Source organism: Lepisosteus oculatus, chromosome 22 (assembly GCF_040954835.1).
Source record: "Lepisosteus oculatus isolate fLepOcu1 chromosome 22, fLepOcu1.hap2, whole genome shotgun sequence".
Lineage (NCBI taxonomy): Eukaryota > Metazoa > Chordata > Actinopteri > Semionotiformes > Lepisosteidae > Lepisosteus > Lepisosteus oculatus.
Genome location: NC_090717.1, coordinates 10,455,211 through 10,479,200, shown reverse-complemented (window position 1 = coordinate 10,479,200; position 23,990 = coordinate 10,455,211). Strand labels below are relative to the sequence as shown.

Below are 23,990 nucleotides of genomic sequence, written 5' to 3'. Positions count from 1 at the left end.
GCATCTGAGGCCTTAAACTGATCATAGTCCAATAAGGAGGGATTTTAAAGATGAAACCAATAATGGAACGTTTTTAAAAATTCTGAAAGATTTGAAAAGCTGCAAAATTGCATCTGCCTTGTCAGGTCCATGATCACCTAACCACATGGCTTCCAGTGTGTATATACTGTGTACAGCGAGTCTAGACATTGGATGTATTTTGTTGGTTAAATTCCTTTATTAATGGGAACATTTTCATGGTGTGATCTTTACCCCCTGAAAAGACAGATCCAAATAACGAGATGTCTGTGAAAAAACTGATCTCGTTTACATCTGCTCATAAAAATGAGTTTATATATGATGTCTCCTGAAGCTGGAGTGACTGAAAAAAGTGCTGTTGCATTGATATTGATTTCTTGGATCACATGGATCCAGTATGGGCTGTTCAAGTATCAATGTTGCTGAAAGCAGTTTTACATGTGTCTTTAGGATGGATTCCTCTCATCATGTAAGATTAGGCTCGGTATGACTGCAAAACAGAAACATAATCTTAGTTGCCTGTAAGTTGTTTTGATTTGGAAGAGTTACTGGAAATTGAAGCACAGAATCTTAATCTCCCGATTTTAGAAGTATTTTCAGAAGAAAGGCAGAGGGCATGGTGTCATGGCAGCCTTGCAGCTCTTGGGCCCTGAGTTTGGTTCCAGCATGGTAAATATTCTGTGGAGTGGAGTTTGCATGTCCTGTGTTTCTTCAGCTGCTCTGTTTCCCTGCACCAGTCCAAAGACACACCGGGTGCGCTTGATTGAGTTCAGCACAGCCAGGGTTTGATCTCGGCACCCATTTGCTAGCTAGACATATGACTTAAACGACCATGTCATTACTGTGATACAAAGCAGGGCCTGTTTCTAGAAGTTTAGTTTGTGACTTTATTAATGACAGGACCAGACAGTGACCTCCCCAGCACATCTAGGAAAAAAGGGATACAAATCATTGTACACTTATATTTCTACTGTCTAAAAAATAAAGTAGGGAATTTAGCAGACCCAAACTGCCAAAGAAAACAAGGAACATGCTTTATTTTTTTTATGATGCATAGTTGCAATAGCAGAAATGTGACCTGTGCCTCTTTCAGGGCACTGTTTTTGCGCTCTGCAGTTACCCTGCTGTTAGACATGCTCTTGGATGTGACACTGACTGGTACTACGAGTACTTTTCTGGACACTGCACTCAAAGCGCCTTACTGGTAAGGGGGACAAACACTAGCAAAACAGCTTGAGTTTAAAAATGAAAGTTACTAATTAACTCAATAATAACTCCTTAACACGGCCATCTCTCTTTTCATGCAGTAGGTTTCCAACGCGCTTTAGATATTGGTGGGGAACTGTGTCATCCAGCACTCCAGTTTCATTGACATGGATGGTGTGCAATAGCCCTTTTGTGCCATCAGGCTCATTATACAGCAGATCTGGTAGAGACGTGAGAAATGACCCAATAACTTAAGGTGGTACTTTGATCAATGGATAAGGGATTAGGACCTTGGATTAATATCTCATCTGAAGCCAGTATTATTTATGGCACAATGGGAAATTGTGGTCCAGAGAGAAATTGAGAGCCACCAAAGCCAAAGGTTACTGCTGTATGTGCTTTTCCTTGGGGTCTCCCATCCCACCATTGACCTAGCCAAGCCTTGGTTAGCTTCTGGGATCTGAAAAGAAAAAGCCACAGGGTGGTACTGCTGCTGTTTGCCAGTGCAAGTGCATCATATTGTGCTTTCTTTGACTCTGGCGAACTCCATGTGTTAGGAGCTGAACGCATATCTTTTTTTTTTTTAGGGTTGATTTTCGCACTAGATAATTTGTGGATTATGTGGTAACAGAACTACCATCTTAGCAGAACTACTAACTACTACTACTGACTACTTGGCAAAAATGTAAATTGAAATACGATTTTTAATATACAGGTTTTGAAATCTGTCTTAAAGAAATGAGGTATTTGCAGTGTGCATATACAGAGGAAAGATACTAAGCTTTATTATTTAAGAGTCCAAATGGTTTTAAGCCTTTACCGATGCCATTTTCACTTTAATGTGATATTAAGATCATTGTCTGTGTTATAAGGGGAAAGCTGTAAAAGGAATAATGCTGCCATTAAAATGAAAGCTTTTTAAATGGCTTTAGTTCACATTAAGAACTCATTGATTTTCAGTCAGCATGATTGCACTCTCATTCACTGGATGAATATGTACATTTCCCATTGTGTCTTACTAAATATTACCCATTCTGATGGATGCTCGTGTCTTAATCATGTGGAATTGAGGGCGTATCGACCTGTTTCTTTTCTCAGCCAGCCGAATGCATTGCTCTGTTTATAGTGGATTGCTGGTGAGAATCTCTGAGCATCTTGTCAGCACCAAAAAGGACCAGACTGCACTGCTGAGCCTTCAAAGGCCAATTTATGTAACAGTTTTAACAAAAACCATAACACAAGCGGGAATCATGTACAATGATGTTTTCAGCCTTGGCCTGATACAGATGTGGTTTCAAGACACTTTACATTTTTTTTTCCTCTCTTTGAAATACAACATTTCAACTTCTCATAAGACACTAAGGTAATCGTGAGATGTGTGCAGTTTGGGGAATTTAGTACAACATACTGATGTGTTTTGACAGGCTTTTCTTGTAAGAGAATGACAACTCTTTTACATGTAACAAAAAAAAACATAAGGCATAATAAACACTTGTGTTCCTCTTATCGGTATCGGTCTATCGGAGCTGCATAACCTTCATTTAACTACGATCATTTTAAAGTCAACCTTTCGAGCATTTTTCAACCAGCTCTGATCAATAATGAAGTTCTTAATCAATCAACAGATTGATCCACTTCAATCCAATCTCAGGGTTTTAAAGAGTGTCTTATCAGCAGCATTGGATCACATGCCTTTAATGGATGACTTCAACTATTGCTAATGTCCAGGTTATCTATGCTTGTGAGTACCTAATTTCTTAAACTGAACAGATTTATTACCTTTCCCACATTTTCCACACAGTTACATGTAAGAAACTTTGAGGACAAGAGAGGGAAGCAGTTGCTGAAACATCTGTCCTGTTCCACTTACAATGCTGGTCAGTCCTACAGAAGATGCTATTTCAGTCAATTTACCACCATTTCAGAATGGTACGATATTTAAAGCACTAAGGGCTGCAGACCTCTTCCTTAATCTGAACAGAGCTGTCCACAATTTAATGTTAAATGAGCTGTTGTGGTCGTGTGGTAGTTGTTATGCTTTTCAGGAATTGGCAATTCTTCTCCTTGGAGTACATGTCTATAATGACCATGTATCGACAAGTGACTAACTCCTGCAGATCTTTGGCCTTTAAGAAGTGGAGCTGCCTGTTCCATTGAAATGTACTGTAAGTAATTCAGAACTAATTTAGGAATAAAATTAAGTACTCTTTAAAGTCCTCAAGGATCAGAATTCTGTTCTTAACTGAACAGATTGCTTGCCCAATTTGATCATAGCTTACAGTTGTTAACAAATCTTTTAAGGGAGGTGGCCTGTAAAAGTAACTGGATTGTGGCTCTCCAGGACAAGGCTGTTTTTCTATTCATCTAAAAAAAACCCTGATCAGAAATGAGCACACTGAAAGGAAACAATGCTCAGGCAAGCATTTTGAAAAGCTTTGTGTTTGTCAAGCGCAAACAAGGTTTGAATGCTCAGCTAAGTCCTGCTGGATGCAAATCCTGTCTTTTTTCATGTACGTAATTAAAAGAGTACATGCTTAAAGGTTAGTGGCTGTTGGTCAATCTTTCATGCATCAACTCAAAATTTAAATTAAGTTTCTAAGCATTACCGGCTCATAGACGGAAGATTAATGTGAAACAAATGGGATGTCATAGGCTAGATGCAGAAAACTGGGGGAGCATGTGTTGTTTACATGAGCTTAGAACGCAACTAACTTCTGAATTGTGCAAGTTCCTTCTTCAATTCTCTGTTGTCCTACAAGGAAAGGAAAACTCCATGTGGCACTATTAACACTCCATGTGTCATTCAGTCATTGCTTTGGCATTTTCAGTGGAAAGAGCAGATTTCCCCAAAGACATAACAAAATGCTCCAGCTTCCATTAAATAAATTAGAGCCATTAGTCATGTAGTCTGACTATATGCTCTATAAACAGACACAATATTCAATACAAGTTCAATATTTAGGGTATGCTTGTGGGGGTTGTTCCTCCAGTTTGAGAAGTCTGTATGACAGTGTGTCTAAGGAATGTTTAAGGGAGGAAGTTCATCCTCAGTTCTCAACTGAGCATTTTTGCCAACATCCACCTTGCTATGACACACTATAGTGCACTGATCTGTTTTATTTCAATACCAGGCAATGTGGCCCTAAGAATACTTTAAGAAAAATTAGAGCTGTCATTTTATATGAAATCTGTACATATTTTTATGATCAATTCATTTTTAAGAAAGTATTAAGTCACAGCACTTACTCTTTCCTAACATGTCTGCATGTTAACTAATGACCAAAGACAGAGATGAAGACTAGAGGAACACTGAGGTTTTAAAACTCATGTACATCTTAGTATTTTATAAATTAAAAATGTTTCCTGTAACTGTTTCCACAGCAGAGAATCTTAATTCAATAGTTACTACAGTATGTACAGGGACTGTAGGTTAGAGCTACCATATAGCCTCAGATCAGTTCACACTTTAAGACAGGACAGGAATTTCCTTGCCTCTTAATTAAAAAAATTATCAAAATGTAAACTGGACACTAATGGTTTGCTAAATGGAAGATTAAAGCAAATCTACAGTTTTGTTCTTCTCTATTTTGAGTTTTTACTTTATTGCTTTTTTTTGGCACAAACCATTTCAGTGGTCTGGTCAAACCCTAATTAAGAGGGTGAAGAGGCACAATTCGAGTAGCTAGTTTTGTAGGGGTCTCTTGCCTGGCTGAGGAAAAAGACAACACATCTGTAAGGATGGGGCTGTCAGAACCTCCTACTTTAACAGAGCAAAGAAGGGGTGGAGAGGGGAAGACACGAACAAGAAGGCTGATATTTATACTGCAGTAGGCAGAAATGGGCGAGATTAGGTTCTGACCTCCTGAGCTATTGTTTTTAAACTCCACAGTGGAGTAGGCATGGGCTCTCCCCGTATTCACACACTTTCCTCATTTACACAGACTCTTTGCAAGAAACTGATTGGTCAGACCATTTCAGCAGTGGAAGCTTTGGTTGACAAAAGCAAGGAACAATTCATGCAACTCAGCTCAGTGTATCAATTGTGAGGCATTCATTTAAGACCTATCCTGTCTCAAAGTGCCTGGTGGAGTTGCCTGGCAACCCATCTTGTGACCAAACCACATGTAACAGTAGAGTCAAGGAAACCACTGCTCGCTTAGCATTTTCTTTGTAGTATTAGTAACATTCCAATGACCAAAAGCACAATCTTTCAGGCTATTTCTACCCAACAACAATCTTGCTCTATTATAATAAATTGTAATTACAATCAAACACACCGAACAGCAATTTATTTCAGTCGCAATCACTAGCCGTGGGAATTGGCAAACTGAAATGAATGAGCTCTTCAGTGGTTACATCCACATCATTGATCACTGCTCCACTTCGGCCCAGACGTCGACACAGAGCTGTTTTTGTGTTACATAGGAAAGCTGAAGTCAGAATGTTGTCAGTGGAGGTCTGCAGTTTGCCTTGCAGTGTCGTGGTACAGCGGCCAATGCTGTTTCCCTCAAAAGCATTCCCATTTGACCTGTAATATTATTGCTTTAGGCCATTAGTACAGACATACAGGAGGAATGAAACAATGCAGACCAGCTAGATTTTCTACAACAGCAGAGTAATAATACAAATTCATTTCAAGGTGCCAACATGTAACAGTATTTATATGGGATATTATGTAAAGTTCCATAACATATTGATCTTTACCTGGTAGGTATCTGGAACCATGCATTTTGGAATGTCTCTGTTGGTCTACCAGCTTCACGCTTAATGCCCCACAGCAAAAGTGCTTTTTTCAGGCATGAGATAGGGGTACTCGCTTCAGCTGCACGTGAAACTGCGGGCGGGGGTTGGTAGGGAGGGGGGGCAGGTGGGTAACGTCTGAGTAATGGCATTACCGAGCGTGAGACAAGTGAGAACGAAATGTGACTGAAGCTCTGACCACGCCAAGTGTATCAGCCCCTCTGACTCCAGCGCCAGGCTCGTTTGCCGTCTCACAGGCAGTTCCTGGCCAGCACTGTAAACCTCAGTATCTTCGCACAGGAAAAACAAATGCAGTTTCACTAACAAGGTTCTACTCTTTAGATTCTGCAGTTCCTTTTTTTCTTTTTTTTTAAAGATTTTTTTTTTTAGCTCAAGTATATCACAGGTCACTAACTATAAGGGGATAACGGTAATTTCATGTACCATGCTACATCTTGTTCAGAAAAGGCTATTGCAGACAATTCTACAACATATACAACCACACATGACACTCTTTGTGTTACAAATGTTCCAAAACATGTCACCAAGAAACTAAATACATACGTGATGTTAACTATTTAGAGTCTTTAAGGACTATCCCACAGTCTTTTTTTTTTCCATTGTTTTTCAATTTGTTACCCAACTTTTAACTGAGATGTCTTAAAGACAAAAAAAATTGAAAAACTGCTATTCAAAAATTAGCAAATTTGGTCAGTCTTTTTTTTAAATAATCATAGTGCTTTTTGATGGCTTAAGACGAAAGTCTTTTTTTTTAATCTCATACAGTGGCAAACTACAGGACTTCAGTGTGCATTTAATGACACGATAGCTGCAAAGTCTCAATGTCAGTGTTCTTGACACTTTTTAACGTTTTTCCTTTTTAAAACAAAACAGCTAGGGCTGTTAAATATATTTCAAAGTAGTATCCTTTATTAAAATACCTAAAACACATTTATAAATATTTTTTTTCTTTTTTTAAAAGTAATCTTGAGGAGTTTGCGTTAAAATGGTTTTTTTAAAGATCCTTCAAAGCGAACCCCACTAAGAGGCAGACGTGGGGCTTTTGGTTGACCCCATACTCTCCTTCAGGCTGAGACACGAGGAAAAGCAAATTTATCAGCTTCCCTCCACAATGAACGCGTACTCTTTAAGAGTCCTCCTGTGAGTTCTGCATTGTGTTGTTTACAAAATCTAAAAAAAACAAAACTGAACACTCTCAAAACTCCCACTCCAAGGTCTCCTCGCGATTGGCCGCTCTCTCCAGCCTGTGGATGATGTTGTTGAGGTTTGCCATTTTCTCATTGCGTCTCTGCGTGCTCTTGCTCAGCTTGGGGTTCTGCGGAGGCACGGAGTCTGAATTCTGGGCCAGGGGCGTGGCCGTCGCGGCGCTGGGCGGCGAAGGGGAGATGGGCGCCGAGGAGGAAGGGACGGGAGAGACGGACATCATGAGGCCGGGCGAGGACGCGGCGGAGGGCGAGTTGAGGGACACTTCCAGGCTGCCGCGCGTAGGCTCCGAGGCAGCCTTGAAGCTGACGGGGTCGGACGGCGGCTTGTCGGTTTCCTCGCCCTCCTGCCTGGAGCCCAGCTGGACGGGCCTCTGGTGGACGTCGGGGGAGAGGGATGCCGGGAGAGCCGCAGGGACACGGCCGCGCACTGCCCCCTCCTGCGCGTGGCTCTTGGCGCAGTGCTGTTTGGGAGAGTGCTCCCTATATCCCGCCTCCTCCTCACGCTCTTTCTTCAACGGGCACGGGAACTGGACACCCAGGGAGATGCATTTCCTCTGGCCCTTGTGGCTGCGCTGCGCATACTGCTCTTCTTCGTCCTCCTCCTCCTCTTCCTCTTCCTCCTCCTCCTCTTGCTCCCCATCCTCCTGCTTTACAGTGACCAGGTGCTTGTCCGGCGTTGGATTCAGGCTGTAGTGTGCGCTCCGGCTTGGGAACACTGGTTTCCGGTCCTCGGGATCGGAGGCGGGGCTGCAGGGCGTGGGCGTGGAGTAGCAGGCAGGCTCCGCATCCGTGTCGTTGTCCTGCATCCCTTCCACCAGCACCTCCCGACGCATCCGGGACCTGTCCAGACCGGGAAGACACAGGTCACTTACAGGCGCTCCTGGATTGCAGGTACTGATCTGGTACAGAGGTGCTTTTGTTTTTGTGTGGGACACTGACAGCAGCACAGTACGGGCCAGTGTCAAAAAGGGATAAATCCAACATTATCGGAATTTCAAAGTATTTATAAAGGTCTGGTGGCCTCTTCAGACATCTGTATTGTAGAAAGGGTACAGCATGGAACAAAGGCATTTGGTACAAGAGAGTGAGAGACTGGAACTGCCATCTTTGTGCTATAATGGGGAGATAATAAACAAGCTCTCAGATTCAGCCATTTGCTCAATAGTCCCAGAGTGGATTTATTTTAAAGTGAAAGCGTTTAAGTATCTAAAGGTACAGCTCAGCAGGGCAACAGAGACAAATCTCATCAGAGGTTTTTAAACAAGACACTGATTTCACAAAGGTTGAGGGGGATTTTTAATTAGGGCCTTTACCGTTTAAAAAAAATCCTCATTTTCCTGTGGCTGTACCAGTTATGACAGTGCTATAATGTAAATTTTATATGCCATGGAAATCTATTTATTCCTCAGTCAGCAGCAAATTAAACTGAGCCTTGAGACACAGATAGTTCTTTCTACTTAAACATTTACGATAAATGCAGCATTGCAGCGAAGCTTGCTTTAATTCCTGCACTTAAGAGTCCTCCACTAAGGAGACATTATTCTAAAATCCTATGGAGCAGACAAAAGGAGATCACGTGACTTCCATGATTTCATTCTTCCCCTCAGTTCCTGGGGATTCTCTGGCTGTACTGACCTATAGTTGTGGAACCAGTTGATGACGGTGTTGGTTTTGAGGTTGAGCTGGGAAGCCAGCAATTCAATGGTGTGCTGGGAAGGGTAGGGTTCTAGCAGATAGGCCTTCTTCAGGGCCTCCTTCTCCTCAGCAGCCAGCACGACTCGGGGTTTCTTCACCTGGCTGAAGGGGCTGAAGTCAGCGGGCGTCAGGCCTGGGCTCACACAGTCGGAGCGGGTGCTGGGAGAGTCGCTGTCGGACCCGGTGCTCAAGAGACCATACCTCCTCTTCAGGTAGGCTGGAGGGAGAGCGAGACGCGCAGACACACGTCATTTCACGGGCCAAAGCACAAAGTGGTTGCATGAAAATGTAGGGATTCAGTCTTCAAAGTTTTTAAAAACAAAAACTATACTCAATAAGACTTTGCAAATTGACACTCTTGACCCTAAAAGTACTTCACATGTACAATGGGACTTGCTTAATCCACAAAATAAGTGAGGCAGGATAAACTGTAGATACATTAGTAAATATTAAGACCACAAGACAGGAAAACAGTCATTTAGCCAATGCACCAATGTTAACATCTCTATTAAATGTGCCAGTGGTTCCTTAATCACGACAAACTGTCAGGACCTTGATAAGCATTCTCATTTCCAAACTGGAGAGTCATGGGTTGAAATCCTGGGGGGGATGCTGCTAATGTACCCTTGAGCAATGTACTCAAATTGCTCCAATAACATACTCCGCTGTATTAATGGGTAACTCTCCAGGCCATCATTGCAAATGAGAATTTGTTCTCAATTAACTTTCCTAATTGCATTATAATTAAAAAAACATTCTCTTCTGATAGACGGCAACTATTGCACAGTGTCACAAAACTTTGGCTTGGTCCAGAGGCAAGATTATCATCTACTAATCCACAAGTACCAAAGCCTGACCCTGCCTTCCTCACATTCTGAGCTCCACATCCACATGGCTAATGAATCAAGGTGTCATCTTGACCTGATTGCTAGGATCTAATAATCATTGCTGCTGATGCCCGATTGCAACTACTGTGTCTCACAAATAAGGCACATTAAAGCTACTCTACACCACTTAGCTGTCCTTTTGTGTTAGAAATACAGCTTCATACACACTCAACATTACATTCCATCTGTAATGCAGGGGTTTTCAAGCTATCATGCAGATGTGGCTCATCCTGGACCAATGTGCAAATAGTCTAATCAGAGTCATCAGTCTTCTGTAAGATTTATTATACAAAGCTATACATACTAAATGTCTTGTTGGACTTTATAACTAGCCTGTCTGGTAGACAGAAGATTAAATCCCCCTATGTTTTTTTCCTGATAAATACAGCTAATGAATTCATATGCAGTCAGGATCCCAGTTTGATTAACCATGGAGACCCCAGGAGATTCAACTTGCAAAGGTGCTCAGTTGGAGTGCAAGCAGATGCCCAGCTGGGTCATGTGACTAGCCGAATCATGCAGTAGTGTTCAAATTCGTGGAGCTTCTCATCATACAACATCCACACCTGTAGCATGCCAAATACCTGCAGGCTTGCAGTGATGTCAGCAAATGACACTCTGCCCCTCCAGTTGGAGCTAACTCTCCAACCTAGGCTTTGTGGACGAATTTGCTTCTGTGGATGAACATCCTAAACTGATCCCTAAACCCAATGAGGTGGGTACATGATAAAAAAAAGAAGGAATGTACTAGATGCAGCCAGAGTGTAGTGATGCATTGTGGGAGCAGGGCCAGGGCGCGGCGCCATACCTTTCTTCTCCATTTTCTTCATGTCGCGCAGCTTCTCCACGTTGTACGGGTCGTTGAGCCACAGCTGCATGCGGACGAAGGGCTCGCGGCCCTTGAGGCTGAGCTTGTGCCAGGGTTTTGGCCTGGAGAGCAGGTCGGAGACAGAGCCCTGCGTCAGGCCCAGAATGCTCTCCCCAAACAGTCGCTGGCCTGCAACCGACACGGAGAGGACTCTTAAAACACACAACCTCCTCTTTAGCACATCCGGAGGGCCCATTAATTTCCCAACAACATCACAGCTTACACTTTGAAGTCGATGGAGAACTAAAATAAATGTCAATAAATACACGTGGGGTATATCTGAAAGTGACTTTGTATGATCAGTATTACATGAGCATTATTAAACTTAGAGTAGGGCAAGATGCAAAGGTCCTTAAACAGAGGCACACTTCCCTATCCTCTGAAAATATTTAATCCTGAATAGAGAAAACTACAAGAGGACTGGATTCATCCACCCATCCATCCACTGTCTAAATGCTTCATCCAATCCGGAGTCACTGCCAGAATCCTGGCAAGCAAAGGCGACAAGGTAGAATACACTGTGGATGGGAAGCCAGCCCATCACAGGGTAGACACACAGACAGACACGCACACACTCACGCCAGGGCTAATATTCCCACAAGCCAACATGGGTTTGGACGTTTTGAAAGAAACCGGGCAGCTGGAGGAAACTAACACAAACACAGGGAGAACATGCAAAACCCACACAGAGAGCATCCCAGGTCTGGAATTTCACCCAGGGCCCCAGAGCTGCAAGGCAGCAATGCTAACAACTCCACCACAGTGCTGCTTGGGACTGGAGTTAACTATTCCCCAAATCCTAAAAAGGTACTGACAAAGTCAGCCTACTGGACTTCTTAGTACACAGACACCCTTTAAGAAACAGCTGGACAGCTTCCTCAGATAACTGAAAAATAGGCAACCAGACAAGCCCGTGGGTGGCTCATGCTGCGCTACACTATGTGAATGAAGAGCAGTGTGCGCCTGGCAGACGTACCCAGGTTGTTGTCGGTGAGCACCTCTTTCACCCTCTTGGTGATGGCATACGTGTCCAGCTCTGGGGACATGGCTACCAGCTCCTGGATGCCCAGAGAGGTGTGGGAGTGGTGAGGGGAGAGGAGGCTCGGTGCAGGTTTGCCCCCCGGGATGGCAGTAGGGGTGAGCTGGCCGTCGGGCTGCTGGTTCTCCTTGCTGCTCTCCAGGCTCACGGGCTCCCCCAGGGGGCTGTGCTGCTCCTCCACGGGGCTGGGCGGCGGAGAGGGCGAGGAGCGCGTCTGTAGGGGGCTCTTGTCTACGCCGGGGCAGGAACACAAGAACCAAGACCGCTTATGAGGGGAGGGAGGCTCGTCAAGAGAACCAGAACACGAGAGACCACTACTGGTTTCCGAGCTCGGACCGGCCCTAGGCGCGATAGTTACCCTGTGGCTGGCTGGGGTTGCTCGGCTGACTGATCCCCTGGCCCAGCTGGTCCAGCAGCCAGAGCTGCATGCGGATGAAGGGCTCCCGGCCCTTCTGGGTCAGCTTGCTCCAGGGTTTGGGTCGGGACAGCATGTCGCTCACACTCCCCTGCGACAGGCCCAGCACCTGGGAGGAGGAGGAGGAGGAGGAGGAGGAGGAGCGGTCAGTTAGCCATCATTCCTGGCAAGGGTCGCCAACCGTAAAGGGTGAGACGAGCATGCAAACACTAGTCCATATCACGAGCTAGGACAGAGGACCATGCTGTCACTCCTCCTGCCACCACAGCAGCCAATGAACTGACTAAATGACTGATTACATTTGTTTTGAAGTCCCATCTCTAAACACTTCATAATGTCATTTTAATACATTGTAAAGCAGCACAAGGGCACAGCAAAACAGAGGGTTTCAAGACTGAGGCCAGAAATCGTTTCTTCAGTTTTAGTCCAAATGTAGCCTGCTAGATGGCAGCATTGGATCACTTTGCACTTTACAGTCCTGCAGTGTGCTGCCGATGCATGAGGATAAATACAGACTGTGCGAATACCAGATTTGAATTTCACTATACAACTGTACTTAACTGACTGATTTGATGGACTGACATGATTACATTTTAACTCGAAGAACAGAATTGCACTAGGGGCTAACAAGGCTTAATGTTAAACCTTGTGCCCTGGCCCTCCAGACCACAAATCACTTTCAAAAAAAGGAGAGAAGCAACAAGCTCTGGGGGCTGAAAACAGCCAAGCAGATTGCCAATAGAAATGTAATAACCCCCCCCAAAACAACAGGAGTTTTTGGAAGGACATTCAACTCATATGCAGACAAGGTGCATCTCGTTGAAACAGAAGTATTTATTTTCAGGCGGGACCCCGAAGAGCTTCACCTTTTCTCCGAAGATCCTCTGGCAGATGCCGTTCTTGGCCAGCTTCTCTTTCACCTGCCTCGTCAGCTCGATGGTGTCCACTTCGCGGTACATGTACATCTCGTACTGCTCTGGCGTGAGAGGGGGCACCGTGGGCTTGAGGGTGCGGGGCACGTAGGCGGGGTAGTAGGAGAGGCGGCCGGGGCCCTGGGGTTCCCCGCTGCCCGAGGCCTCGGCCTCCAGCTTCACCTCCACGGGCCGCCCGGGCTCGTCTTCCGCCGCGGAGGCCTCCTCGCTGTTGGGCAGGCTCTCGCCGTTCTCCGCGCGGGGCCACGGCCGCGGCAGGGCGGAGTAGCCCGAGGACGAGGAAGAGGAGAGCGAGGGGGACACAGAGGTGAAAGGCCGGGAGGCGCCGAGGACCCCCCGCTCGACCGCCCAGTGCTGGTCGAAGTACGTGCCGGCGTCCCCGATCTCCGACTTGACCTTGCGGATGATGTTCTGGACGAAGGCGGCGGGGGACAGCACGCTGAGCGGGGTCTGGGAGCAGCTGCTGCTCTGGGAGCAGGTGGCCCCGCCGCCCCCTTCCTCCTGCTTGATGTAGGCCGGCAGCGGCAGCCCCTTGCCCGAGTCGGGGGCGGCGGGGCGCTCTGCTGGCGGGGCCCCGGCCGCCCCACCCCGCCCGCAGGCTTCCATCTCCAGCAGGGCCTGCTGCTGGGCCTGCATCTCCCGGCGCGCCTGCTCCAGGATGCTCTTGATGGTGTCGTCCGAGTTGCCGCCGCCGCCCCCGCCGTTGCTGGCACTGACCGCCACTCCCCCCGTCGAGGACTTCCCTTCACCTGCCCCGCCACAAGGACGGCACCCGTTAGCTCCTCCTGACCTGTCTACCCGTCACACGGGATCCCCCATTGGAACACAGGAGCAAATTGCAATGCATGAGCAGTATTAGGAGACAATCCCAGCCTTACTTAGAAAACAATCCCCTAACACACGGAACAAAGTATGAACATTAAAGATAAAGAGAACTGCGAGGCAAGCAAAGCCCTGCAGGTTTGTGTTGGTTCATGGGACGCGGACCACAGCCCTGTGTGTGTTTGGTGGACGCTACGTATATTTGGGGTGAAATGTTTTCTTTTTATTCCCCCAAAAAGCCCCTGGATCTGACTCTTTGGAGTCCAGGGGGGGGGGGGAGGGGGGATAAATCAATGGTTCTGCTTCTTGTAAAGATGAATGAAAAAAGGGAGGTGGGGGGTAGCTCACCCCAGAACGTCCCTGAGCCTGCTTTGACTTCGGTTGCACTGATGCCTCTGTGCTTTGCAAGATTAATTGAGTTTGAAATATCTGCTAGAATCAACCTCGTTTATTGCACTCCAAATTTTGAAGAACACAGTCAAATTTTCCCCTGAGTCATCATCTACCGATGCTATAATGTTTTAGCTTATTAAGCCTGTCATCATTATTACTCATGCCTCCCCGCCGCAGGAACCTGTCTAATTGATCTTTTTCTACTTTCTATCTTCTTTATGACTGCATGATTCAGTGGCTAAAATAACACGTACCTCAGAAATGAGCTTTTTTATACACTTACTGTAAAAGCATAAAGGTTGACTAAGCAATATTTTTTTAAAAATCTAATAAGACCAAGCTCTCAGAATTTACAGCTGAAGAGAGGGTTCACAGTCCTGGACAGTAACTGTGGGATACTCACTCCCTCTCTGGGACTGGATTTCTTTCTTGGCTTGCTCCAGGATATTCTTAATGGCATCGTCTGACCCAGTTTCTGGAGTTCGGATCCTGGGAGTTATGCTTCCTGACGGGGAGGAAAAAGGAAGAGGTGAGGGGGGCTGGCTGATCAGAGGTGAAGGGAGACCGAGAGTGAGGATGACGGATTTTTATTTTGATGAGGAAATCTGGGGGAGTTGGGGGTGTATGTGAAGTTACCCCAAAGCTTGATACTTCTCAGCTTCCGGCAATCAGAGAGCAAGACGGGACGAAAATGATCTGTAGTATGTGAGAGAATAAATAAATTGCTGCTCTCACCACGGCCTGCCTACCTGTCACTGGATAAGATCAAGCTGCTCCACATGCCCAAAGCAAGCATACAGTATACAGTAGGTTTACAATAACCCCATCCTGGGCTCTAGATTTGCTTTGACTCCTTAAATATATTACAGGATAGCATTAATAACAAAAAGATTCCCATATAAAGGTGTTTGAGCTCTTTCAGTTTCATTATGATGATGAGCTGGATTTGATTTTGTTATAAAGGTCAATATTCTAAGGTGGGTATTTCATGCCTGGAAGCACAGTTTGAGATGTTCTCACTGGTAGACGCTTTTCAAGTCCAATGTGTGTAAGACATTACAGCTCAGTTTCAGCTCGTAAACCTTGAAATGGATCAAACCATTGGGCTGTTAGTCAAGTGTAATGTGTAACTTCTGTAAGGCTCTGTAGTGCTTTAATGACTTCATGTCTTCATTTAATTCTAATGGATTTTTAAAGATTTTTTGGAAGATGCATATGTGTACTAAAATTAATTTCATAAAGCAATTATTAGTATTTTTGCCAAGGTCTTCCCTCAGTGGAAACATCACAGCAAACCTGACTGCTCTCTTTTACAACTGAACCTGCAAAAGTCAGGTAAATATCCCTGAAATCTTTGACGCAATGATTCATTTATTTAAGAAACATCAAAGACAGAATGAGTTACACACTTCATTAAGAGAGACAACAAAAAAACATCGTATTTGATCAAATATGGAACACAAACAGATTTCAGGAGGAGCCGGTTCTGTCGGGTTGGTGGTAAAACCAGGGTATAACATGTCCGGGAATCGTGCTGAAGAACGGTTCTGGACGGAAGGGTGCTCACCTCTCTGCCGGACCTGGATGGTCCTGAGCGCCAGGATGTTCTGCTCGTCGGAGAGGAACTGCTTCATCTTGATGAAGGGCTCCTTCCCCTTGACCGTCAGCTTCCTCCAGGGCTTGGGTCGGGCCAGGATCTCGCTGACGGAGCCCTGGGACAGGCCCAGCACGTAGTGGCCGAAGACACGCTGGCCGATGTTGTGCTTCAGCAGCTGCTCCTTCACCTGGAAGGCGATCTCCGCCGTGTCCAGCTGCTCGTCGTCCCCCACGCCGGAGCTCCCGCTCTCCGACTGGTCGCTGGGGGGGCCCGTCTCCCCACCCGTGGCCGCGGCCGCCGGGCCCTGACCAGCGGTGGATATCAGGGCAGCCTTGGCCGCATAGAGGGCAGTGGGGAAGGCCATCTGGCCGCCATTTTCCTTCTTGTAGAGCGGCGAGAGCAGCTGCTTCTGCAGGAGGGGGTCCCCAGGCAGCTTGTCTCCGGGGAAAGGGGAGCCGGAGAAGGGCCGGGGGAGGTCATGGGCCAGAGCCGGGCCGGCGCCGGGCTGCCCAGGGCTCGGCGAGGCTCGGCCGTCCGCCAGGGGCTGCAAGGCCCTCTGAGGAGAAGAGTAAGACACACCTGGTCTCTCGGGCTCCTTCGCAGCCTCCTCCTCAGACTGGTCCTCCTCTTCAGGAAAGAGAAGCTGGTATTACATTCCCTTCCCTCGTAACGGCATTGTCAAGTACAGACCGACTCGTACCTTGGGTGTAGTCTGTCGCCTCTAAAACCCTGACTAGACAACAGGTTAAAGGGCATTCAACTGCCAGGCTCTCAAAATGAGCACACGAGCATGTCTCATTTCAAAGCTTTACACACATTTTTCAACCTCATGGTTCAATCCGGTGATGCTGATAAACCATAAACATGCCATTTGTCATCTCGGCTCCTCGATAAAAAAAAAAGGCAGACAGGATGGACAGTTGGGTTCTCCAAGACCCTAAATCTCCACATCTGCCAAACATCTGTCAGATGACACAATGATATGTATGGGCATGATGAAAACACAGTTTATAATACTTTCCCAATATTCCTTTTCACCTTACAAAGTGGCAGAAGAAGGAGCAGAAGGATGCAGCATGAACAGGCACGTATTACATTACCATTGCTATGCAAAAGACTGGATTTATCCACCAGGTATTTCTGAGAAGGAAGAAAGGCCTCTTTGTCCAGCAACAGAGATTCTGCAGTCTTTGAAGTGTCCTAAGAGAGTCAGAAGCAGAGAGAGTTCAGCATTACCAGCTGTAAAGATGAATTAATGTAGCCTTTACTACACCCTATTGTAAGGATGGTCATCCACAAGCCTTTCACTTACAAGTAGGTTCTGAGCTAGGGGTGTAAGATCTTTGGTCATAGCTTTCAACCTAAAATATCTTCTATTTTATAAGTTTAATATGGAAAATGAAACTAAATGGCCTTAAACTGAGAAACTTGTCGCTTCAATTTTTATACACAGGGAAGAAAGCTCACTATACCATAATACAATACCAGGAATATATGTTCAATTCAATTTCTGTTTTCATAATGACAGGAAAAATATGAAAAAGTAAAGGGCAATGCAATTTAGCTTCATTCAATGTTGTGCCAAGATCTGTTCAGTGCCTTTAGACCAGATGATCTCATAACAGATTGTCTGTTTGAAAAAAAGTTGGCTAAGTGCACTGAGCTTAAGGGAGATGATGCCGAAAAATACAATTCCAGAATAGGCATTTCAATGTTGTTATATACTCAAGTTGCAAAACACCTGGGAATATCCTTCCTATCAGTAAGGGGAAATACCACTCTACCAGATTAAGAGCTACACTATATACAGTATATCAGAAAGCACAGATGACTTTATTAACACTGTACATCACAGGTACTCAGCAGCTTCAATGAAGATGCTAAAATTCACAATGAAATACTCACTTGTGATGAGCTGCCATTCGCAGAAGCTAATTTCATTGCTTTCAGTATGCTGTTATTAAAAAACAAAGGCAATCAAAGTTACACTGTGCATATAGTATAGAATATATCAAAATGAAATCACATTATATTTCTCAATTTATATTATTTGGCTAGCATTTCTTGCAGATTTCATTTCTGATGTGTATTATTGAATTGCTTACCTGAGCTCGGTTTTTATTTCTTCATAATCCACCTGTGACCGGAGTTTGGCTTCCAATCTCTATAAAAAACAAAGAATACATGGGATTTAATGGAAAAAAGGTAAAAAAAAAAGCAGCGGAGTTAGGTAAGTTATTAGAGATCAGGGAATTTATTCATGAATTCATTACACATACTTAAGAGAGAGACGTTCTTGAGAAAACTTCATTTCTCTCCCTCTGATAGGGTTGGGATATTGTTGAACAGAGTTTATGATCCACAAGGATAATGGTCCCAAAATCTCTGAATTAATCAAGTCCACGTGCCATTTCTGAACAGGAATACACTGTGATAATACATTTTCAGAGCACTAATACTACGATGCATTTGTGCAAGTTCTTAACAACAGCAATGTTAGTTTTTTTTCCTCAAATTCTAATATAATTCACCTAAATGGAACGGTCTTTGCTTCTGACTGTTTTCAAACTGTCAACTTTAAATGAATAAATACCTATATGAGCTTTATTTTGAAGTGTTAATGTTCTGATGCTGTTCATGTACAGATACAATATGTGACGGTATTTGCTGCTCATGGCGCTGGGAGCCGCCTCAGTCCAGATGCTCATTCTTACTTCTATGGCCTCCATCTTGTAGGCAAGCTGGCGTTCCATTTCTGCGATCTGATTGGCCGAGCTCTCCTGGAGTTCCTGCAGCGTGAACTGGAGTCGCTGGACCTCCTCCAAGAGCTGGATGATCTCTCGGTCCTTGGCAGCCAGTGCCACCTCCAGCTGGGACCCTGAGCACCCTGTCTCTTCCTTATCCTGAGAGGAATCCGGGGAGCACAAAGTCAGAAGAACTCATGGATGTGAACACTTTTCATCTCCGCTGTTGGCAATTCACATAAACTGTAGTAAACGCGCTTTTGTTTTATATACATGTATAATAGAGGGGGGGCATGGCGGCACAGTGTTTAGCATTGCTTTCTGACCGCGCTGGGGCCCTGGGTTCAATTCTGGACCTGTCTGTGTGGAGTTTGCATGTTCTCCCTGTTTGTGTGTGGGTTTCCTCTGGGTGCTCCAGTTTCCTCCCACAGTCCATACTGGGAGGATAATTGGCTCCTGCGCAAACTGGCTCTGGTGTGGGTGTGACCATGTTTGAACCTGTATCTATGTGTCTGCCCTGCGATGGACTGGGGTGCTGTCCAGGGCGTACCCCGCTTTGTGCCCACTGCTTGCCGAGATAGACTCCGGCTCCCCCGCGGCTCTGAATTCGAAGAAGTGGTGAGAAAATGGATGGATGGGTAATATAATGTACAGATTTCTGTTGCCTGCAAAATGAAGCCCTTTCATTGGTGGAAAAGGCGTACACCAGATGCCATCTTCTGAAAAGGGTCATTTTTTGAGAATCCTCCCATCTCTTTGAATATTGATCACTGGACATAACCCCGTAGATAGTCTCTGTCTCAAGCAAGAAGCTGCAGAGACAGCAAACCAGTATCAGACAGCCCCTGAGGTCCTGTATATTTTTATTTCAACTGAGCTTCTTACTCCTCTGTCCAATAGGCCATTTTGTACCCAGGTCCTAAACCTGTTTAGGTGGCTTGTGAATTGTGCAGGAGATCGTCAAACCCTGCAGTGGAGATGCCCTGAGTGTGAGGGGAAGCGAGTGCTCCTTACCGCACTGGAGCCCTCTGGTCCATGGCAGCCCAAGTGGATGGCACTGTTGGCAGAGGCCAGCTGTTCTCTCAGTCTCTCCACCTCACTCTGGGCCACCTCTGCCCTCTGAAACAGGAAGGCCCCATGTCACTCCGGGGCAACAAACGCACATGCTTGTATCTTCACATGCGTGGAGTCCTCTCAGCGATGCCTGTTCTATTAGTACACCATACACATCCACCCACAGACATGAAGCGCCACACGGGGTGTCATGAAACGGACGTTTCAAGGTTTCAAAATGGGTTAAAAACATGGCACTTAAGCTGCGTTTTCTCAACAGTCAGGAATGTTAGAAATGAGAACAGGCCATTTGGCCCATCTCATTGAGGCTTTTTTTAAAGGAATGGCCTCAACAACATGGCTGGGCAGGCATGTTCCAAATTCCTATGTGTGAGTGTTGGTCTTAATCTTCACATTTGTAGTAAGGTACTTCAGTTCTGTATCTCAAGCAACAAGGAGCTTCATTGCATGTACAGGGAAGCCTTTTGCAATAAAGGGGTAGAACCTACTATCAAAATTAGGCGAGATATGGACTACAACCAATGCCTGAATAAACCTTATCCAAGTTGTAGCAGTCAAAGACTGTGAAATACAGCACCATAATATGTGTATAATTGCATATAATAACTATAATTATAATACGTGTAAGTCCTAATAACATTTAGTGCACAGAGAGTTGAAAAGCTAGAACTTCTACTCAAAATTGAAAATTTACTGCACTTTCACTAACTCAGATTTTTTCTGACTACTTTGTACCCTTTTAACATTTGCAACACAGTAGATCTACAGCTTCAAATCATAATATATCATTTACTTTTGATTATATGATACTGTATATAATTTACTTTTGTTCAAAAATCTAAAATATATCCTAAGATGCCATTCGTTTGCATTGATCAACTTTACATTTTAAAAAATGTGAGTGTTACAGTGTATATAAATGAAACTCAAAGCCACCAGCTCTCAATCAGAGAAGGAAAAATCACGGATTTTGAATTTTGAAATGTTCATTCATTTGAAATGTGCCTGAACAAATACTTCAAATAAATCACGTCGATTTATAAAACTAATTACATATTAATTTCCACTGAATATTTAGCAACAAAGTTAATTGCCACTGTGTGAAATATTTAAGCATTACCCCACAAAAGCTAAGCAAAATATACATACAGTCCGTATATATCTTATGCTGAAACTGCTATTTACTCTATTGCTGTTACTCAGGAAACTCTTTACCTGCCTTGTCACACTCAAAGCTGTTAATTAATGATTCATTTTGAGAACATTTATCTGAGGGCTGCTAACAAAAAATACAGAAAGGAAGCAATCAGTGCTTTAAGGTAACTACCTTGTTGCTGCTAAGCATCGCCATTAATCTGGTTTACAGAGACACTTCTTTTAAACCTGAGTACAGCCTCAGACAGAAAAACACATCTAATTAAAACAGTGTCTTGATTACAGGAATCGTTATGTAAATCACAAGCAATCAGCCTTGTTCTCTGGCTTTCTCACCTGGTTTGCTTTCTCCAGATTTGTCATGATCAGTCCCACTTCCGCAGCCCTGAAACACACCAGGCACACAGGTTGGGTTATTTCTGTCCCCCATATAGTCCAAAAGTTTCTTTCAGATTTTCAGTAACTCTCCTTAAGTCATACACACATTTACAGATACACACATAAGTAGAGATTTTAAGCAAAAAAGCTAAATCTTGATACAATTTAATAAAATGTACTGTAGAAATATGTCTTGACATGCAGTTTAATATATGTTTTAATATTTAATGTTTTAAAATATCACAAAGGATTAAAGCAGATAAAACTGAAACAAAAAATATTTGGACACAGTGTAGAAAACTCTACCTTAAAAACAAGAGCTTTTAATTAGTATTCAATCATGTCAAGATTTCTATATGACCTGCTTATTTAGAATAGTCTGCACTGAATGCCATAGGCTTTGGACAATGTATCTTTTACTCCATGGCCTTAGTTTGTTTTTTGATTTTAAAGCGTTTTCCTTCGGAAACATGCAGTCCTCAAAATCACAAACCCGGCCTTTTCAGACAACATTGGCCTTAAGGCAATGTACTGTAGGTATACCATTTACAGTTTAGCTACCATCTTTGCTTTTTAGGAATTGGAAATGTGAATACCATACCTCTTCCACCATGTTGTGCAGAGGTGCTTAGCCAATTCTACTACATTTATTTCCCCTGACCTGAGACACTTTATAAACTGCTGCAATCAATGCATACTGGTAACGGTAACTCTCTAATGAGAATTAAAAACAGTTTGATGACCTTGATTGAGAAGAACGTTTTTAATTAAAGGTCAAACAAACGCCTATTAATTTGTCTTCAGCCTCGACACGCTAATCTATGTCCATTTTAACCTTCTGGAGCTTTCGTTTATGTAATTTGCTTATTCCTTAACACGTACACTGTAGCACACCACTGCATTAAGTAGGGAAAATGTGTCCTAATGTTCTAAGAGCTGTTTTGTGGGAATAACTGATCTTGAACAGCTGTTCCAATTATCAGCTCTGATGACACTGCCATCTGTGTCAAGTGCTGCATGGTTCACTCTGCTCCAGATGTTGCAGGAAAGACAATACAAGGTTCCAGGTACTTAATTCCTCAAGTGTGAGAAAGTTAAAAACGGCATTCATCAGGTCTTTTCTTTTGATACGGATTAGATTACTGCAAATATTGTCAAGAAGGCATCAATTATAACCTGCTGAACCGATAAGATCAGGTGTTGTCAGCCTTTAGGATCAATTAAATCTAGTTATCGAATCATCCATCCATTTTCTAACCGCTTCTTCCAATTCAGGGTCATGGGGAGCCAAAGCCTATCCTGGCAAGCAAGAGGTACTAGGCAGGGTCCTCACAGGACAGACACACACGCTTACATCAGGGCCAATTTACCCAGAAGCACGTCCAAGAGGCAGGAACTACCAGTATGATTTGGACTGTGGGAGGAAGCCAGAACACCCAGAGGAAAGCCATGTGAACGTGGGGAGACCATGCAAACTCCACACAGACAGCAGCTCAGGTCTGGAATTGAACCCAGAGCCCCAGCGCTGCCAGGCAGCAATGCTAACAACTGTGCTCCATGCTGCCCATTAATGGATCTGTTTAAGATAATTCAAGTACTGTATGCTTTATTAACAACTGTTTAATTTCTCCAGTTTGAATAAGACAAAGCTAAACTTAGTTTACTGACCTACAGTGTGTGTCACTTCTGTTGCCAAATATATACCCTAATTTCACCAGTTCCATTAATACAATCACCATTAAATTAATAATAATCACATCACAATTACAATAAAAATAAATCTGAGACATTACACCTGTAATAAAAATTATTCATGTGGATAAACACAAGGTGTCTAGTTAATCTCTATGATACATTTCGTTTAATGGATATATAATATTTGCAGCAGCTGCATTAAAAAATATCTTGTCCCTATAGATCTCAGTAAGCAGAGTTATATTATCAATATGTAAAATCAAATTAAAAAATGGTGCCTTGAAGGGGTAATTCATTAGATTGCTTGAATTTTTAGCATTTGAAAACACTGATTATCTTCCATTCTTTACAAACACATTAAGGATGCATAATCATTAAATACAAATCTGGACATACCCTCTGCTATTGTGGATGAGTACTTTCAGTAACAGATTTAGTAGCAGAGGGTTAAACAGTTTGAGTATGTGAAGCACACTCAACAGAAATGGACACCATAATCAACCAGGAAAATCTGCCCACATAGTATAGGATTCAATTTTGTTCGGATCTCTCCCACTCTATCGGACAGAGATTACAGCAGCGCTCGGCTGGAGAGCTAACCAACGCTGGACAGCTGTGGGACAGGCAAGGTGCCAAGGGTGACAAAGAACGTATTAATACACCAGGATAGATGGCACCAGGCCAATGGAAAAAATAACAAGTGTCACATTCAGATTTAATGAACTCATGCAGTATGGAAAATGTATTGTATTGATTAACTGCTCTGATACTCAAGTCAAAGCAGACAAATGGCTCTTATTATCAAGACCTGAAAATCAAGACAGAGAAAATGGAAAGGCGCTGCTCTTCTTTGAATTGAACTTCTGGAGCTGGGAAATAATGCCCTTTCCGTGTCTCCAGATGAAATCTGTGGGATGTTACTCACGCTGGGTGATGACAAGAGGGCCCAGCAAGCCACATTAATCACTCACAGCCCATTGCTGACAACTCTGTTTCAGCCACAGGTGCTCTGAACGGCATGTCTTTATCGGAGATGGGAGTTTACAGGTAAGCTTAAATCGCAAACATTTGACCAATCCAAAGGACAAAACTAAAGGAAGATCCTC

At 44.1% G+C, this 23,990-nt stretch overlaps 1 protein-coding gene across 5 annotated transcripts in view; it reads right to left on the bottom strand.

Annotated features, from left to right (window-relative positions):
- Positions 1-2,406: 2,406 nt before the first annotated feature.
- Positions 2,407-23,990, bottom strand: part of cux2b (cut-like homeobox 2b) — a 154,232-nt gene continuing 132,648 nt past the window's right edge. For 3 of the 5 annotated variants that reach the window (XM_015366063.2, XM_015366064.2, XM_015366066.2), the window contains exons 9-22: positions 21,148-21,196; positions 19,597-19,701; positions 18,553-18,741; positions 17,944-18,002; positions 17,744-17,792; positions 16,939-17,038; positions 15,809-16,465; positions 14,645-14,746; positions 12,961-13,820; positions 12,038-12,203; positions 11,617-11,910; positions 10,581-10,769; positions 8,826-9,102; positions 2,407-8,030 (exon numbers count right to left, since the gene is read on the bottom strand). In XM_015366063.2, the coding sequence (XP_015221549.2) occupies positions 7,181-8,030; positions 8,826-9,102; positions 10,581-10,769; positions 11,617-11,910; positions 12,038-12,203; positions 12,961-13,820; positions 14,645-14,746; positions 15,809-16,465; positions 16,939-17,038; positions 17,744-17,792; positions 17,944-18,002; positions 18,553-18,741; positions 19,597-19,701; positions 21,148-21,196 (3,946 nt within the window). In that variant the 3' untranslated portion in view covers positions 2,407-7,180. The remainder of the gene's footprint in view (positions 8,031-8,825; positions 9,103-10,580; positions 10,770-11,616; positions 11,911-12,037; positions 12,204-12,960; positions 13,821-14,644; positions 14,747-15,808; positions 16,466-16,938; positions 17,039-17,743; positions 17,793-17,943; positions 18,003-18,552; positions 18,742-19,596; positions 19,702-21,147; positions 21,197-23,990) is intronic. The other 2 variants (XM_015366065.2, XM_006640427.3) reach the window with 1 other exon arrangement.